General features: G+C 32.5%; 1 protein-coding gene across 11 annotated transcripts in view; it reads right to left on the reverse strand.

Annotated features, from left to right (window-relative positions):
* Positions 1-18,878, reverse strand: part of JMJD1C (jumonji domain containing 1C) — a 251,508-nt gene that overhangs the window by 46,391 nt on the left and 186,239 nt on the right. For 10 of the 11 annotated variants that reach the window (XM_074339497.2, XM_019731785.3, XM_088792040.1 and 7 more), the window contains one exon: positions 330-435. The exons of the other annotated variant lie outside the window; for it this stretch is intronic. In XM_074339497.2, coding sequence (XP_074195598.2) covers positions 330-336 — 7 coding nt within the window. In that variant the 5' untranslated portion in view covers positions 337-435. The remainder of the gene's footprint in view (positions 1-329; positions 436-18,878) is intronic. 11 annotated transcript variants of the gene reach the window in all.

An 18,878-nucleotide genomic window follows, 5' to 3' on the forward strand; every position in this document is an offset into this window, starting at 1 on the left:
CCTCTACTGCAAACAATGCTTCCTTTTCCAGGAAGGACACACCTAAAGTATTCTGTAAATATGGAAATTTTCCTATCAACAAAACATCTGTGTGCTTATAATTTCATGCCAGGCAGTTCGCTCAAATTTGTTAATAAACTGATTAAGTTACCAACTTTCTATTGAAATTATGATTTTTGCTATTATTTCCCCTGGTCTGTATACAGCTCAAGATATTAGACTGGGCTTTATATTTATATTGCACATAATTGTACAACAAAAACCAAACATGAGAAGCTGCCCAGTTCCAAAAAATTACCAATAATAACGCTTAACTGAAAAATAGTTACCTTGCATAAAAATCTCCTGAACCTTTTGTTCCTTTATCCAGACTTTCACTTCTTCCTGAAGTTGTGGATTGTCCCTGAGAACTGGGTTTAGACTGTCTATGTCGTCCTAGAATTACAGATTAAAAGGAAGGTTCATGTTATGCTGTCGTAACATTAAGATTAATGATTTTCCCTCCTATATGTTCTAAGGACTGAAGAAAATTTCTTGATCTAAATGTATGCAAAAACACAAATTCATAAGTTATAGTTCATTAGCAATTACATAACGGAGAACAAGAAATTAATCCAGGATAAAATTTGATCCTTGACAAATGTCCTAAAGGCAAAATTTAACATTTACTTATTTCTAACTTCAAGTATGATCATATACAAGTTACCATTTTAAAAGGTTTCACTGTTAGAAGCAATATACAAACCAAAAGGCATCAGGTCATCTAAGGTGGGTAGGAAAAGAATCAGGTTGAACATTTTAGTGACAATACAAGTATACATAGATGAGTTACCCTCTTCTCAAAATGCCTAAACGTTAGTTTTAAATGACACAAGTCATTATTCCACTACTTTGATTTAAATGTCATTAGTTCTGTTCTACTCAAACTCATCTGACCAGTAACTCCACTGCTAAAAGTTTTATATTTTCAAGCCAGTGTCAAAGAATCCAGGCAATTAAAATTACATTATTGATGGTATTATCCTCGTAACAGGGTGGATCTAGACACAGAAACAACGGGTTCTCTCCTTGGAGATGTGAATCACACAGTCACATGGTTTCCCACAATCTGCTGGTCCCCCGCTAGACTCTTTGACATTCTGTTCTCTCTCTCTCTCTCTCTCTCTCTCTCTCTCTCTCTCTCTCTCTCTCTCTCTCTCTCTCTCAAAGTACCTCTGCTGCTCCTGAATTTGAGATCAGCGCAGGAGCCCTAGAGTAGAGCTGGGAAGAACAACAAAGCAGCACTGTCAATTGGCGGCCCTTTTAAAAGTGGACTGGCAGATCATGGAAACCAGTGAATAGAAAGGAGCTAAATGAAGAAAACTGTATCTGGTGAATAAAAATAATTTGGGAGTTTGGAAAAGCCAAAAGTGGATATAGAGCACAACGAAGGAACCCTAATCAAACATGTCATACTTCACTCTTCTGCTCCAAAATTAATCTTAAGTGAAGCTTTTCCTTCTCATCTCATCACTGCTTTCAGGACTACTCTGTATTTTTAATATTGTGGTAGATACTCTGATACTTCATTTGTAACTAGAGAATACTAACTCAAGGTGAAATGAAAGACTTTAAAGTTATCAACTATGTTTCTCGTAAAAGATGTAGACAGAAATGCTACGTTACAGCAGATGGAAATACTAGAGTGAAAAAGTGTCATACAAAAAGGTAGATAAACTGTCATAAAAAAAAATGCCCATGACATGTCTTCCTTTTTGTAAAGAAACTTTCTAGCAATCCCTTTTTTGCACCCCATCTCCCTTTAATAATATACTGCACACAGGTAACCTCATAATTTTAGGAATAGAAAGTACCATGGAAAGTTCATATTCTAACTCTCTTGATGCACAGCCGGTGACAGTCTAGTTCTAAGACAGACAAACAGGAAAATCTCTCCGTCCCAAGGATAACCATTACCATTTCCAGACAGCGCTGACAGCTACCAAGTTCTCTTAAAATCTTTAACTTCTATATACAGATCCAAGTTTAACTCCTTGGAGTCAAACACAAGCCTAATTGCTTTCCTACCTGAAGTTCTTCAAACATTTGGATTCTGGTTTTATGTTTCTGCAGACCTGAGTCTTTTTTGGTCTAAACACCCACCTTTATTACAATTTGTTCTTCTCACTGTTATTTTAGACATTTAACTGGCAAGATGATGTGTCTTCATCGAAAAAACCCCCAGTCACATGGGTGTCAGTCACTGCTAACTTATACGAAGTTTACTATGGTGGTCTATCACTCCCAAGCCTTTATATACATATTTTTTGGGGGGGATGGGGGTGGGGTGGGGAAGATGAGGTATAAACTGCTATTAAAGCAGCACTGCCAATACTTGTAGAAAGGTACAGGTATGATCTATAATACTAGTTCCCTCTATTGAAATTCCATAGCTTAAAACTGTTAGAAAATTTATTTGTTCAACGTTTATTTATATTTTATTTATTCAACAGGTTAAAATAATGGGCTGTATTTCCAAGAACACTAAAGCATAACCAGTATCTTCTCAACAATGAGCCATTCATTTTATAGAAAAAAAATACCATTTAAATCTGAGTCTATTGAAACGACATGTAATTTCAAATTTCTGTGTATCAATTTCCTCATCTATAAAGCAGTTAATAATATCTACCTCTTTCCATCTTGATGTTTTCATAATAAGATTTTTAAAAATTACCGAAACTAGTTTTCTTAAAACACCCAATTCTGAATTAGCATGGTATTGGGTGACATGAATTACTAAATTAAAACCCATGGAAATTATCCCAACACACTACCTGGTTATGATAGTCATATTGTTGCTGAAGTCCTCCTATATGTATATAGTGTTCTGAAAGTTATAGGTATTTCTATTAAGTTGCAGTCATTCCCATTGTGAGCCTTTTACAGAGGCTCACAAAATGATAAAGGATCAGATTTGTAAGAGTTGCTAACCAGTAGCCAAATGAAGGCTTTTTCCCCTATTTATTGACGTGATGAAAGTGTTAAAAATCAGGTAAAAAGTTATAAGGCAGACTCACAGAGATGAGAAACTAAGGATATGTGATATTCACTAACTTTCTGAATGCAACTGACTAATGAACTTCAACTGTGCCTCGAGTTTGAGATTAAAAAATAACTGCATAGTACTTAACTTTTCAGCAACTGTAGTACTTACACAGATAATTTTTATATTGAATATCTAAAATAATATATATTCTTTACCCAAACAAATCACTAAGATAGCAAATAAATAACATCCTGTATTGACTAGCCTCTTCTCCATACACTGTATCCAATATGTTACACTGCTAGTTACAACCTCCAGCAAAAGGAGGTTGTAAATTGTAAATGACTAATAGGAAAAAATCAGTTCACCAAGATCTACTTTACTGGAAACTCTATAGAAAACATGGAAAAGTTCTAATAAACAGTGCCTTGAATGAAATTATGGGCCATACTGTTCACTTGTGTGCTGTTTCTCCCTTTGCAAAAAAGAGGGTTAGCTCTAGATCAGGGGTGTCCAAACTTTTTTCAACGTTTTTTACCAAGGGCCATATGAGGTAAAATAAACAGCCGGGCCACTCACTCGAGGTGAATTTCGTATTGCCTCACCTGGTTTATTTAAGTAAACTAAATATATTTTTGGAATTTGCTGCGGGCCAATTAAAAATGGATTGCGTGCTGCAGTTGGCCTGTGGGCCGCAGTTTGGACACCCTGCTCTAGAGGAACATTAGTGGTGCACCTTAATATAAATAACAACAAAGACAATAGCTAACATGATTGTGCATTTGCTAAGGCAGAACCATGCTGAGTGCTTTCCCTATGTTATTCATTTTTGTAACAATATTGTGAGGCTGAAATTATTATACCTTTTAAATGTTACACCCAGGGAGGGTCCGTAGTTATAGTCAGGATGTGATGGAGAGACTATTTGAATCTAGTTCTGTGACTCTAGAGCTCAGGCTCTTTTTCCCCTTACTCTCTTTTTCTCTTAAACTAGTACACTCAAAAATAATGAGTAATACATTATCACTGTATTTCAAAAAAAATTTTTTAATTAAAGTTTATTGGGGTGACAATTGTTAGTGAAGTTACATAGATTTCAGGTGTACAGTTCTGTAATACATCATCTATAATGTATTTCAAAATTTGACAAATTTCTTCACATTATATGTAAGAGGTGAAAAGTAACTATCTTTAAAAAAAAAGTATCTTATGAAGTCTGAATGGGTCAAAAGCAAAGACTCAAACAACACCAGGTGGACGTTATCTTTCTGTAATCTCACATTGGTTATGTGAAATTCTATATGTAGCAATAGTCTAACACTCACTCATCATGCAATCTTATTATCAGAAAGCGTAAAAAAGAAGATAATTGCTTTGGCAAAGTGACTTATTCGTTACCTCCCAATTCCCAAATGCTATACATTTCTAAGTAAACATTGCCCTGAATTACTATTTGAGATGATCAAATTAGAGATTTTTTTTTTCATGTTTACAGAAGAATATGATGGAATTTAAAAGGAAAAGAGCATTCCTTAAAACATAAAAGTTAAAATCAGGTTGGAATCTGTACTTTGACAGTGGAACTACTGCATAATCTAATTTTAAGTGATTCTCTACTTCATCCTTAATCACAGGGGGGAAAAAAATTACAATAGTATGTATTAAAAGATCACAGCACTAAAACATTCACATATGCCTCACTAGGTTTAATAATAACAATATTATGACAGTGTTCAAAACATACGTAACCATCATCATAACAAAATTCTCCTTACTAGTTCAACAAATATTTTATGTCACACATACTATGGATTTAACTACTGACAAGCGTCAGCAGAGGCATGAGTTAGGTAATAATATACTAGTTGTGGGGGCGGCTGGATAGCTCAGTTGGTTAAAGTGCGGTGCTCTTAACAAGGTTGCTGGTTTGATCCCCACATGGGCCACTGTGAGCCGTGCCCTCCACAACTAGATTGAAACAACCTGACTTGGAGCTGACAGTTCCTGAAAAAACACACTTAAAAAATAAATAAGTTTCAAAAAAATAATATACTAGTTGTTAGTTTCTATGTAGGTCACTGAGCTAATAGGCTTAATAATTGTAAGAGATAGATCGCTCTCAAGTCCTACCTGATGTCTAGAATAGCACTTTCATTTCAGGATAGAAGAACTATCCCAAACTGGAGTAGCTTTTCTCCGTTTGGACAATTTCTGATAGAGAATGACCCAATACCTGCTTTCAAATTGATACTGATAGCTTAGTAATGGAATTATTTCTTTCCCCTGCAATAAGCTCTTGACCTTTGTGGTGACATCTTAAATCCCACTATATAAACTCACCCATAAAAACCATACTTGAATGTATTTTACAACAGTTACCATTAAAAAAACTATCTGTATCTTGAATGTTAGGTTAGATCATTGAACATGCTTTGCTACACCGTTTTGCCACAGTCATAATTTAAGTTCATGCTTCAGCAAAATTACAAATGATTGCTTTTCCTTTGATCCGTGGAGTTGCTAGCTAACAGTTAAAAACATGAATATTAAAGTCTACCTAGGTCAAGAGTGATACCAATTGCTATCATACCAATTTTTGTATTAATTATAAAAGAATCTACTTCACTGATAAGGATTTACTGGCGCAGGAAACTAAGTTTCAAAGATACTACAGCCGTCTTCAAAAAGCACAACTGTCTAAATCATCTTCAGTTTTAATCAAATGCCGCTACCACTGATGGCTTCCATATATTTTCATGATTTAAAGCAAGGATTAGCTTAAACTCATTCTATAAAGGGCAGAGTAAGTAAGTTAGTCTTTGTGGGTCATACCATCTGTTACAACTACTCAACTGGTATTATAGCACCAAAAGCAGCCAACCAATACATAAACGAATGAACATGGTTATGTTCCAGTACAATATATTTATTGGCATTATATATGACATTTGAATGTCACAGGATGTTCAGGTGTCATGTCTTATGGTTCCTCTTTTAAGTTTTTTTCAACCATTTAAAAATTAAAAGCCCTTATAAAAAACAAGAGGCAGGATGGATTTGGCCTGTGGTTGTAGTTTGCTTACCACCCATGATTTAAAACAAAAACAAATAAACTACAGGTATGAAGCAAGATTAAAAACTCTAATGCAATGCAATTTGATAGCAAATTACTACAAATTCTATTTCCATAAATGGCTGAATTATATATATTTATGAGCACAGGAAAAGAAGTCAATTACCAAATCCATTTCATTTAATAATTAAAGAAAAAGTATTTTAAGATAATTTTTTAAGGCTTTCACAAGTAAATGAGTTTCCCCAATAGATTCTTGTGCTATGTTTAGCCTTCCAAATATAATAAGGTACTTGATTGTAGCATGAAAAAATTACCCATTTTGAAAGATAAGATTTACACTTTTAATGTCAATGAGAATTATACTCATTTTATACAAAAGTTGGTAGCATCCACTTCTCTGAACTCCATAGTAGGGTACAAATAGGTACATGTATTGAAAACAGGAAATTTTCTAAAATTAGTGTTCCAACATTAATCCTATGGTTCACATATCTGATTTATTAAGAACACCAGATAAATTTTTAAACTTCTCTCTATATATAATTTTTAAAAAGATGCATTTTGAAGTTTCGTATAATTAATAGATAATTAAGTTCTACATATGTATAATTTCAAAATTCCTAGTTGATGTTGGTTAATTCAGAAGCCTACAATCCAGACTATGATTTAACCAAAGCAATAGAATTCGTTCCTCTTTTGTCTAATAAAGAAAGTAATGTGACACATGCTCATTCCGTCTAAATTATTTACATTCTGAAACCACACAAGAAAAATCTAATTTCTTAATGGAAATTATATAAACAGTAGTCAATACAATAAAATTCTATTTTTACTTAATACTATTAACAAAAATCATTCTAGAGTATGGGAGTGAAAATATTCAGAAAATATGATGATGTTTAGGTGTATTTTTTATTGGTTAAAAATGATTCAGTTGTACAAAGGAAAATAGCAACATCCAACATTTCAATCTTTCGTAATTTTTAAATCTATGAAATATATGGTTTCAAATAATATTCTTAGCATTAGTGTTTCTTTTATTTAGAAACACAAACATAAAAAATAAAGTGATGAATGACCCTGACCCCGCATGAATCTAAATAATGCAATTCCACTCAACAGCTTAAAAAATAATTAGAAGTATTTTAGTATATATTATCCCTTAAAAATATTTCTGTATCTTCATCAGACATTGTGGCCTAAAGGCAGTTGATACCTTTCAGTGTTAAAAGACAGTATCTAGCATGTCAATGGGCACGACATTTTAAGTTTGTCCATGCATAAAATGAAAACATCACCATAATTTCCCCCACATTTTTCATGTTTCCAATATCATCCATTTTCACAACATCATCACTTAAGAACAGAAGAACACATTAAATTATTTAATATCAAGAAGGCTCCACAGACATTATAGGTCCCTAAGGCTAAATATTTTGTCCTTTTCATAAAATGAGAACTACAAATATAATACAATTGGAGCACTGAGTTATATTCACAATGGTGGCTTATAGGATTACATACAAATGAGTTTATACGATTATATAAAATGGTTTATAGGATCATATACAAATTATAAAATCTCTCGTTAGAAGTTGAGATTGAAAACTGAGTATTTTCTCCTTAAGAAAGTAATGTAACTATCTCTGTATGAGGAGATAAAAATCAATGATCTCATTTATACTGTCTCCTAAGGAACACAGATATTAAAAACAAAACAACAAAAAAAAGTGCACAGGAAGATCTAAACAAATACACAGTGACTATATGACCCTCTGAAAAAGAAAATGATTAGAGTTGAAGAGCAAGAAAATGTTAACACTACATCCGGCCACAAAATTGTCTCCAAACACTACTGGGAGAAATAGCAATAATTTTCAAATTATTTTACCTGATATTTTCTGCTACATAAGATTCATGCTTTGTTATTTCTAAAATGTTTTAAACATAATTCTGAATCTATATTGTCAATTTTAGAGACGTGATTCTTCATAACACATTATATGATAAAACCTAGAATTTTCTAGATTTACATCATTGCTAAAATTTTAAGTTTTTGGCAGAATTTTAAATTATTATAATTATTTAGAAACTACTTGATTCTCTGTACATATACCAAACATCAGTCCTTTAGCATCAAGAGTGTTGGAGATTTTATGTATCCACACTAAAAATCAAAAAACTATGCAAAACTTTAATGTACACGAATCAAAATTAAGCAGGTATATGGAATTCACTCACTGTGATCTTTATTTTGTGTGATTTTTTTTTCACCCCCTGAGAACTGACTTCAATGACTGTGGGGACAGAGTCCCAAAGAGCAGTTTCCAGGCTCTTGGCCTCACGTGGGGAGGTGCTGAGTGAATGACCATCAGCTGTGATTGGTTGGCATCAGCTGTAACTGGTTAGCCAATTGGCTACTGATGTAACTGCGGGGCTGCGGTTGATTGGTTGGTTGGTTGGCAGACAGAGAAGTGAATGGTGGACTGCGGATTGTGTGGCTACTACTGCGTGTGCCTACCCCAGCCGCCAGAGAGAATATAGCGGTATGACTCCCCTATCTATGGCTCCGTGGGTGTTTTGGCCTTGCGATATCCTGCGTTCTTATGTGGGGAGCGGGACTAGAGAACCCACAGGCCGCCCTGCATGACAATGACAATTAAGCTTCACTTTTAAAAAAGCAAGCTGTAAAAGCAATGACTTGTTACAAATAGCCTGAGTGGCCTTAGGAAGTTCTTGTGAAACACAATCAAAGGCATTGACTGGTTGTAGAAATCAGGGAGCAAACCTAAATAAAGTCAGCAGTGAATCTAGAAGTGGGGCCTATTCTATGGATTACAGGCCCATAAAACAAGGAGATAGACTATATATCTTTACTTATATATTATACTTATGTATTTATTTACCTTAAAAATATATATTTATTTATATATTATTCTTATATATTTATTTACCTTAAGAACTTACTTTCATTCTTTCTTCTACAGTCTTTTTTCATAGTCTTAACCATACTTTTGTTAATATATTACTATAACATTATCAACTTTCTAGCATATCCCCTTTCTGACATTGCCCTGATTAAAATAACCTACCAATCTTTCTACATTGTTTTATTTACCATACACTTCGATACTAGTTTCAGAAAAGTAATTTTTTGATGTACATGAACGTTAAAAAACTAAAATAAAACAACTATATTTGGCCCTTTGCAATAACATAATTTACCTTTACCTATAAAAAAAGTTAGAAAATGATATTAGTTAATAATTCGTTTCAGAGAATCACTACAGCTAAAACCCTGTACCTTGATCCCAGAGCATTAACCGATAGTACAGAGGATGAGTATTCCATTACCCTCAAAAATCTCCCTGAAGCTTATTGCCTTGCTAAGCAGTCAGCCATTATATATAACCATGCAAATATTTAAGGAATCTCTCCTTGAAACTTCCATTTGGTATTACTTGCCATTATTTATATCATTAATAACTATTATATCATTATATCATTAATAACATTATATCATTAAAATGGAAATGGTTATAATTTAAGAGAAATAGATATATATAATACATATAATACATACACACACACACACACACACACACTGGGGGTGCCAAAAAACGTATACAAGTGGACACTTTGGTCAACGTTGCTCAGCAGTGGTTTGATGTAATCAGAAGTGTCTGAATGCTGATGGTAACCACTTTGAGCATCTCTTGGAATTGCAGAAGTCAAAGGTGACTTGTATTCATCTTTTGTTATTGGTATATATTGAGTATTACAATTTTAATAGTTTTCCTTTCTTAAATTGTGTATACATTTTTTGGCATGCTCTGTATATAAAGATAATGAGAAATTACAAAAGCAGTAAAGTTTCTAGATTTTTCAAAAGCCTCAAGATTTTAATTTTATGTATAGTTATAATTCTGAGTTTCTTTGGATTCCTGATTTCCCATATTTGTACAAACTGAAATAGGATAAGGTACAAACACATTCCTATATTATTTGCATTATATATACATTCATCATTGAATGAATTTCAAAGTTCATTTTCTGTTTAACTTAAAAAAATATTTCCTCTGTTCAAACATCTGGCAATCTCTAATTCTTGACAACTTAAATGTTACTGTAAATGTCATTTAAAGTGAGAAGAAAGGTTCTAACTACAATGATCTCTACTTCCACTGAATATTTTAAATTATTCTCTCTACTAGCTAATTTTGACACATTCTGATTTGGAAAAGTGACTTTGGCCTGAAGGCTTTTACCAAAGTTTATCAATATAAAAGAAAAAATAAAACCAAAACTATATATTTAATGCAATCCCAACTCAGTAAAGGTTACCATAGTTTGTTAATTCTTTATAGCTAAAAATGTGTCCAGTTAATATGTATAAACTAAAATATGCTCAATGGAGCATTATTGTTTTCTCAAACTCTTCAAAGCATATTATAATAACTTGTATTATTTGTCAAATGTATTTTCCCTAGGTATAAGAGTATAATCATTTTCACTCAGACAAAATTACTGCCTGTAACGTAAGTACCGATAAAAATAAAATAAAATAGAACCAAATTTAGACTTCATGTCTAGTAAAGGACACATCTCAAATCACAACAAACATACAAGGCCAACAAAATTTAATGATAAATAAGAGTAATTTAATACAATTTTCTATTACTGTTCTGAGTTTATATCCCAGAATTAAAGTACTTCCCAAAAGAAAATCCACTTATTTAGGTAACTGATACAGCTTTAAATATACTGTATCTTGGCTCAAAAGATCACAAATACAATCACAGTAACATTCCTTATCTTCACTATTTTTCCAACTAGAAAAGAGTAATCCATTTTCATTGAGTGATTACTTTCCTAAATTATTCTAAAGATCTAAAAGCCTCATTTGCAGAGTTCATAAGTATTTACTATGAAACAGACACTGAGCTAAACATTTTACATTCACTACGGTATGTCACTTATTTCTCAAAATAACCTTGTGATGCAAATATTCTTGTCCCCATTTTGTAGAAGAGAAATTGACATATTAGATTTGTCCAGGGTTACATTGATCATAAATAGTGTTGTATGGATTTATTTAAACAAAAGCAGAAGTCTGACTTGCATTTCACATGTTTAAATACCACAATATACTACTACTTCCCTTAATATCTTCTTTCCTTTGCATATCCGTATTTAGTCTGATCTGTAATGAACTGCCCATCCTTCACTGAATATCTGACTAATTGTTTAAGGCTTAGGACAATTTTAAATATTTATACATTTTTTTGAAGTAATTCTACAAAACGTTTTTCTAAGGAAATGCAAAAGGCAGACAAAAATTAACATACAAATATTTACCACAGTATTTATAATTGAGAAAAAAAACAAACACCTAAATGCAAGCCATTGGGGGGTAGAAGATGGTACCTTCCATCTTGGGAATTATTAAAATGACATCAACATAATTTTTAACATGTTAAAAAAGGCTGATGCAAAGTTAAGCTAAAAAAACAAAATAATGAGAGATCAACACACTCCATTTATGTAAAGGGTTGGAGAGTAAATATTTTAGGCTTTGCTGGCAATATTCTACTACTCATCTCTGTCATATTAGCGTAAAAAGGAGCCATAGATAAACACACGAGTATGGACATATTCTCATAAAACTTTATTTATGGACATTAGATTTAAATTTCATATAATTTTAACATGGCATAATATTTTCTCCAACAGCTTAAAAATGTAACATTCTAAGCTTGGAAGCAGTAAAAAAAAAGAAAAAATCAAGCAATGGCTCAGATTTGGCCTATGGGGCTACTGTTTGCTGACAACAGATCTAAATGATCATTAAGTATATATAAAGAAGTAATCACAGACACACACACACACACACACACACACACACACACACACACAAGCCTGGAAGGAAATTGGTCAAATTTTAATGGTAGTTGTCTCGGTGTAGTTTTGGGTAAGTACATATTATTCTTCTCCTTTTAATTTTTCTGTATTCTTTATAAAGTGTTTATGTTAGTGAAATAAGAAAAAATAATTTAAAAAATTTTAAAAAATACAAATTGTTAACTAAATGTTTTCTAAAAGATGAACTTTGGATAATTATTTGCTATAGATATCCACTGTGCTCTTTAAGTCTTGAAGTTACTCCTATCTTCATATCACATTGTATTACAATTTTCTGTCTTTTTCCTTGACTTCACCAAGCATCTTGAGGAGCTTAATTTTTTATTTTTTTATTTCAATTGCCTAGAATTTATTAACCAGGTAATCAATAAGTCAATAAAATTTTACTGGCTGAATCAGGTGATTTTAAAGGTATTATTCAAAAGTACTTTCTTAGCAAAAATAAAATTAGTTCCAAACTGGGAAAAATACTATAATCGTCACCATATATATAATGGTCTTTCATATCTACATCATAAGTACATTCTTATGTACATCATAAGGAGTACCACCCAAATAGATATAGGAGCTAATGGCAAAAAGATGTGTCACAAAAACATGTAAGTGAGAAAAACTCGGGGCGGCCAGTTAGCTCAGTTGGTTAGAGCGCGGTGCTCTTAACAACAAGGTTGCTAGCTGGATCCCCACATGGGCCACTGTGCCCTCCACATGCAGATTGAAATAACTATTTGATTTGGAGCTGATGGGTCCTGGGAAAACACACTTGAATAAATAAAAGTTTAAGAAAAGGAAAATTCTGTAAAGAAAAAGTTCTATCTCACCACTATTAAAGAACCACAAATTTAAATTTAAAATGCATTCCAGTTTTTCGGTTGATCAGATTGGGAAACTTAAAAAATTTATGACACCAGTGTTGGGAGGACAAAAATTAAGGCATACTCAAAAAGCAATTTCACACAACCTATTCTGAAATAATGGGTGTCTCTGTAACTCAAATTAGCACACAGGACTTGGAAAAAATTAAGTGACTAATGTCAGTAAAACACAGAAGTAATGTTTCATATGCCATTTATTTATTTTTTTACTATCTAGTATAAGCAGTTGAATGCTAAATATACAAATAAAGCTGAACACAGTAGTAGACCCAATACCCATCCATTCCACTTTGTTCTTAGTTTAAGGTAACTGTATGCTGTCTTAGAACCTCATATTGATTAGACTGCCCTTATTTTATTTTGCTTTTGACTCCCTAATTCAGCAATCTCAATTCTTCCACAAACATTCGTAGTATCAAATAACCCTCACCTTTTTCTGAAATGTAAAGTACTGTATCTAACTACTTATCTTTTTAAAGTCTACTAGTATTTTTATAGGACTATTATTGTTTATGTTAGTACTCTTGATAAAAATTTGCATGTGCTTTGAACATTCTATTCCAACACTTTCTCAAAATCCTTGTCCTTGTAGAGTGAAATTTTGTAGAATATCAGGCTTTTCATGTATGGCTAGGTACATATCTTAAATACACACTCTTCTGCCCAACAATTAACTTTCAAGGAATCTAAGGAAATAAATGAATAACAAAACAAAATAACGTATGTACAAGAAGAGTATCTTTATGTTTTAAAACAAAAAAACGTTTTAGTAGTTGCTCATATACCCATCAATACGATACAATACAGCCAGTAAAAATGATTACGCAGATACGTTTACTGACATGGAAAAACACTGATGACATAGGGAGAGAAAAACATCACAGAATAGAGTGATGTATTTCATATTAATACTAATTTCCTTTGTTATACATTAAAGTTCCATCGGAAGAAACTTAGTTTCAATAAGAAATACAATATAATCTCATATTTAAGTACAATGAATATATATATATATATATATATATATATATATATATATATACACATTCCATAGAAACTTAGGTAGCTTAAAAATTATTGATAAACTTAAAAATACTCTCTGCATTCTTTTCATATCTTTATACCAACTTCTTAGATAATTTTATTAAAATCAGTAAGAATAAACTGAACATGTTGCTACTTAAAATTTTCGTTACTAAAAAAAAGTTAAAGGGTTACAAAAAGAATGGGTTATTTAATGGAATTCTATTAACATGTCATTGATTATACCAAGTCTGATTCAACTGAATGTTTAAAACTGCTATTTATAAAAATAAAATCCTTTAATTCTATCATACATTTATTGATAAACATTAGGTCATAAACCTCAAATTTCACTGAAGAGGAAGAAATACTTTTTTTCACTAACTGAGAGACTATGGTACAAATAATAAACATTTTACTATGCATTTGATGGTAAAATTTTGAGGAAAAGACTACCGCACACACGCAAGTAACTGAATTTTTGAAGTGTAATTTAGAAAAGCACCATGAAAACAAATTAGATCATATTTTATATTCTTTGTAAAAAACCTGATCTGGCATTTCAGATGTTGTACTAGAAGATTAAATGCCTATTTTTGTAAGTGTTTTGCCAATACAGCAATTTAAGAAAACCAATGCGGTAAACACAAAACCAAACTTCATCAGTTCCCAATTATTCACAGAAAAATTACTTATTTTATGTATCCTGGACCAACTGCCCCTTCATTCTACAAAGCTCATCTTTATATTGCCACCCCTGAAAAAAGTACTTTTAATACTGAGGATTTGCAACTTAACAGATTTAACCGAAATGAAGCCAATATGATGAAAGTCTTATCTGCTAGCCCTCAAAACAATACAAAACTAAAATTGAAAGGCTTTGGATTGTTGTTGGCATTACAACTCTTCCATTATCCTAGATGAGTAGTATCCTTAGATTTCAACACGTAGCTTAAACATACCCTAAATTAACTGTATGATTTATGGAGCAAATCTATTTTCAGCCTTTAAAAAATATCTACTTAAGAGTAAGCATATTTATTTACTCGTCAGAGTAAACAAAACTTTAACAATAAAAATTTTTAACTGACAGAAGAGAAGCACTTTCCCGTATGTTAACCTTATTTAAGCCTAAAAACACCTTTGCTAGTTTGATATTAGTCTCTCTACTTTACAGATGAGGAAACGTTCAAAGATTAGGTAATTTACCCTCAATCACATGGCTGGAAAGCCTAATGTCAAAGCCCTTCCCATATACCTTTTACTAATCCAAGCACTTGCAGAATCAAAATACTCTGCTGGGTATTCAATAATTATGATAACAGTAAAATGATCACATAAAATGAAAGGAAACTCAAATTATTTTGTTATTTTAAAATATAGAAAATGTTTACTAAATTAAAATAAGTTCACAGGAATGTGGTATTCCAAGATTTAGAATGAATATCATAAAACACCAGATTATATAATTTATCAGATATAATTTATCAAATCATCAAAAGGACTTTGGAATAGGACACACTATATTAATAGACATACCTTATTACATCAAATAATAACAGAAGAATTACATTATCTTGCTTTATTATTTCAGTTATATCAAGGTTAAATGAAAAACTAACCAGATTATTTTTACTGTGTTAATTAAAAATAATTACCATTTGGGTTTTTCTGTTAATCTCCCAAGTGAAATCAACCTTTTTTTAAAAAAAATACTCTCTTGAATAAACTTTATGCAGACCTGTAATATTTCTGCATTTTTAATACACAACTTGCTAATAAGTGTCACTGGTATACGGTCCTCTACTAATTACTACAGAGCAAAAAAATCAAAACAAATATTAAGTAAAACTTTTAAAACCACTTGAAGGAAACACTTGTCAATATTCTTTGTGATACCTTCAATAATAGTTTTGAACTTTTTATGGCAGTTCAAAAGTCTGGAAGGCAATTTTTCTTTCAAGCTATTTATCCGCATGGTTTTTACACAAGTTGAGTCATCATGAATTCAATCTATTGAGTCACCTGCTTACAGCATCTGCCAACCACAATTTACTAACTGCAGCTTCCTCAAACTTACAACTGAACAAACTCAGGAAGGCCTGGGAACTGTTTAATGTTTTCCAAAGTAGCAACTGAAAATATTCTTTCAGAACAGCCAAAGTTTAAAAAAATAAAACATAAAAGCAACTCCCTTGCCCTGGACGAGCACTCCACGTATGGCAGTCTCACCCTACCTTGTGCTCCCCACTGCTGGGGGGCAAGGAAGTTCAACCTAAGAAGGAAATAAAATTATATGCTCACATAATTTTTGGAAAGTATTCTAAAAATAACTCCTAGGTAAAAAAATATACTGAGCTAGAGTATGCATACAATTGTGTCAGTAACTATCCTGATTATAAGTTAACATTCATTTTTTTGTTGTTGTTGTTTTGTTTTTTTACTTTTTTTTTAAATTGGGGAATATTGGGGGACACTGTTTCTCCAGGGCCCATCAGCTCCAAGTCATTGTCCTTCAATCTAGTTGTGGAGGGTGCAGCTCACTGACCCATGTGGGAATTGAACCGGCAACCCTGTTGTTCGGAGCTCGCACTCTAACCAACTGAGCTATCCGGCCACCCAACATTCATTTAAAAAAATTGTTTTAAATAATGTAACATGAAAAGGATATTATTTCAAAATTAACACCATACCACATACTTTTGGGGGGCTGATTTTCGTATTTCCTGCATATTGTTTATTATAACCTCTAAACTTGAAAAAGTATTGTACCATACTTCTCTTTTCTCAGAAAGAATGAATATAAATCTAGTGCAAACTGAAATAATGAACAAGTCCAGTAACTTGGTAGACTTGGATCTGCCCAGTGACTAAATCTTTTCATCATGACCCCCTATTTAAGCCTATCTGTTCCCTTCATTGGGGTCTATGTAGAGCAAACACAAACACATGAGGAATGCTTCATGTTATTCAGAAAACAGGCGGGAGTTAAAATTACAACTCCAAAATAACATAATACAAGAATATCTTAATTATCTTTTATTGTTAAGGAAGACAGTATGTACCACGTACTTCACAATGACTTCCAATCAGTTTTGTGATTCCTAAATGGATAAGTTTAACTTTTCTAGAACGTCTAATTATAAAAAAGGGAAGCGAATATAACCAAATGAGGTATATTATATGCTTCTTATAGTTTCTGTACACTAAAAAGGGAGTTTTTTTTAAAGATAAGCTACAGAAATAAAATTGATCAAAATTCTACTAATTCTGAATGAAAATATGTCTCGAGTTCATTAAATAACATACTGAACACAATTTAAGCTGTTCATCAATACTCATGGTGGTCATCATTACTGATTACTGTATTATGATACAATCATAAGTATTAATCGATGTAAAGTGTTGTTGCTTCTATACCAAACTGTCCCAGAAAGACAGAGCTGTAACTACTTTTAGTTTCTTTTGTAATCTCCTGTGCTGTTAAGCTTCCAATCCACCATCATCACACTTTTTAAACATTCTCCCTTTGGCTTCTCATGTGTTATGATAGAGGAAACCAGATCAGACAGCTTGTTGGAATTATGTCTGAAATAGTCTTTGAGTATGGGACTAAGAGTCTCTCTTATGAGTAAAATATATTAGGATTATATTTCATTCAACAAGATTTTGAACACCAAATGTCAGTTACTATGCCAAGAGACTGGCAAATACGTATGAGTTTCTGCCCTCAAGGATTTTACAACCTGTTGGAACAGAGACTAACACACAAATCGATGAAATACAGATTAAAGAGAGTTTTACATAAGATCTGCCTTCTCAATGTCATCTACTTGATCACTCTATTTAATATTCTAACTTGCTGAAAGTGTCAGCTGGACTGTGTTAAAGAAAATGTAAAATGGAAAAAAAAATTCTAACTTGCCCTTCCTCTCCCCATCCCTAATTGCTCTTACCCTGCTTTAACTACTATTCCCTTTTGACTTGGCAGTAATTAAACTATCATGTAGTATCATTTACTCAATATATTTATTATCTACTGTGCCTCTAGAATTTAAGCTCCAAGAGGGCAGGAAATTCTGACTGAACAGTGTCTGGTACACAGAATGCTAAATAAACAGTTAAATGAATAGTAGCACAGCAGGGAGGTCTGGACTAGAGTTATAGATTCAGAAGACAGGGTTTTAAATGATAGTGAAGGCATTGGAAATATGACACCGGTTAGTGTGAGTAGTGAAATGAGAAGCTACCAGAAAAGAAAACTGGAAAATCACAGAACATCAAAACTAGAGAGAAATAGCCAGCAAGGAGGACAGATAAATAGTAGGGGAAACCTGAATAGAGATGTCATAGAAGCAATAAGAATAAAGAATTTCTTAGACAGTGATCCACAGTGTTAAATACAAAGGTTCAGTAGGATAGGAATGGAGACTGGAATAATCTATTTAATAATTAAGAGATTATTAGTGATCTTAAAATCAGTTTTGTGGCAGTAGAGGCAGAAGCCAGGCTGCAATAATTGGAGATGCTAGTGAGAGGTAAGACAATATAATGTAAAAGGTCAGATTATATTTTTAATAAGTCTGGTGATGAAGGTAAGAAATGAAAAAAGGCAGTAACTAGAACAGATGGGATTAGAGAACCTTTTATTTTAGACTGCAGAGAATTGATTTATACAATGAAGGAAAAGAAAAACAATAACAATAAATTTAAGATATGGTAAACGGAGGAAGGTAGCCATTAAGATGGATTCTGGAGCGCAAGGACAGAGATAAGCCTTTTAAAATACAAGGCAGAGAGAGGAACACTTCCAAGACTATAAAACATAAAAAACCGAACGAGTATATCCCACTAGGGATATATTCTAAAGATAAAAAGAACTGCAACAAAATACTTAGACTGTTTTTAGCAATTACACTGTTGGTGGAAATTTTAGTGTTATTCTAAGTGACAG

This window comes from Rhinolophus sinicus, chromosome 15, assembly GCF_057876585.1.
Source record: "Rhinolophus sinicus isolate RSI-liver-muscle chromosome 15, RSI-T2T, whole genome shotgun sequence".
Taxonomy (NCBI): domain Eukaryota; kingdom Metazoa; phylum Chordata; class Mammalia; order Chiroptera; family Rhinolophidae; genus Rhinolophus; species Rhinolophus sinicus.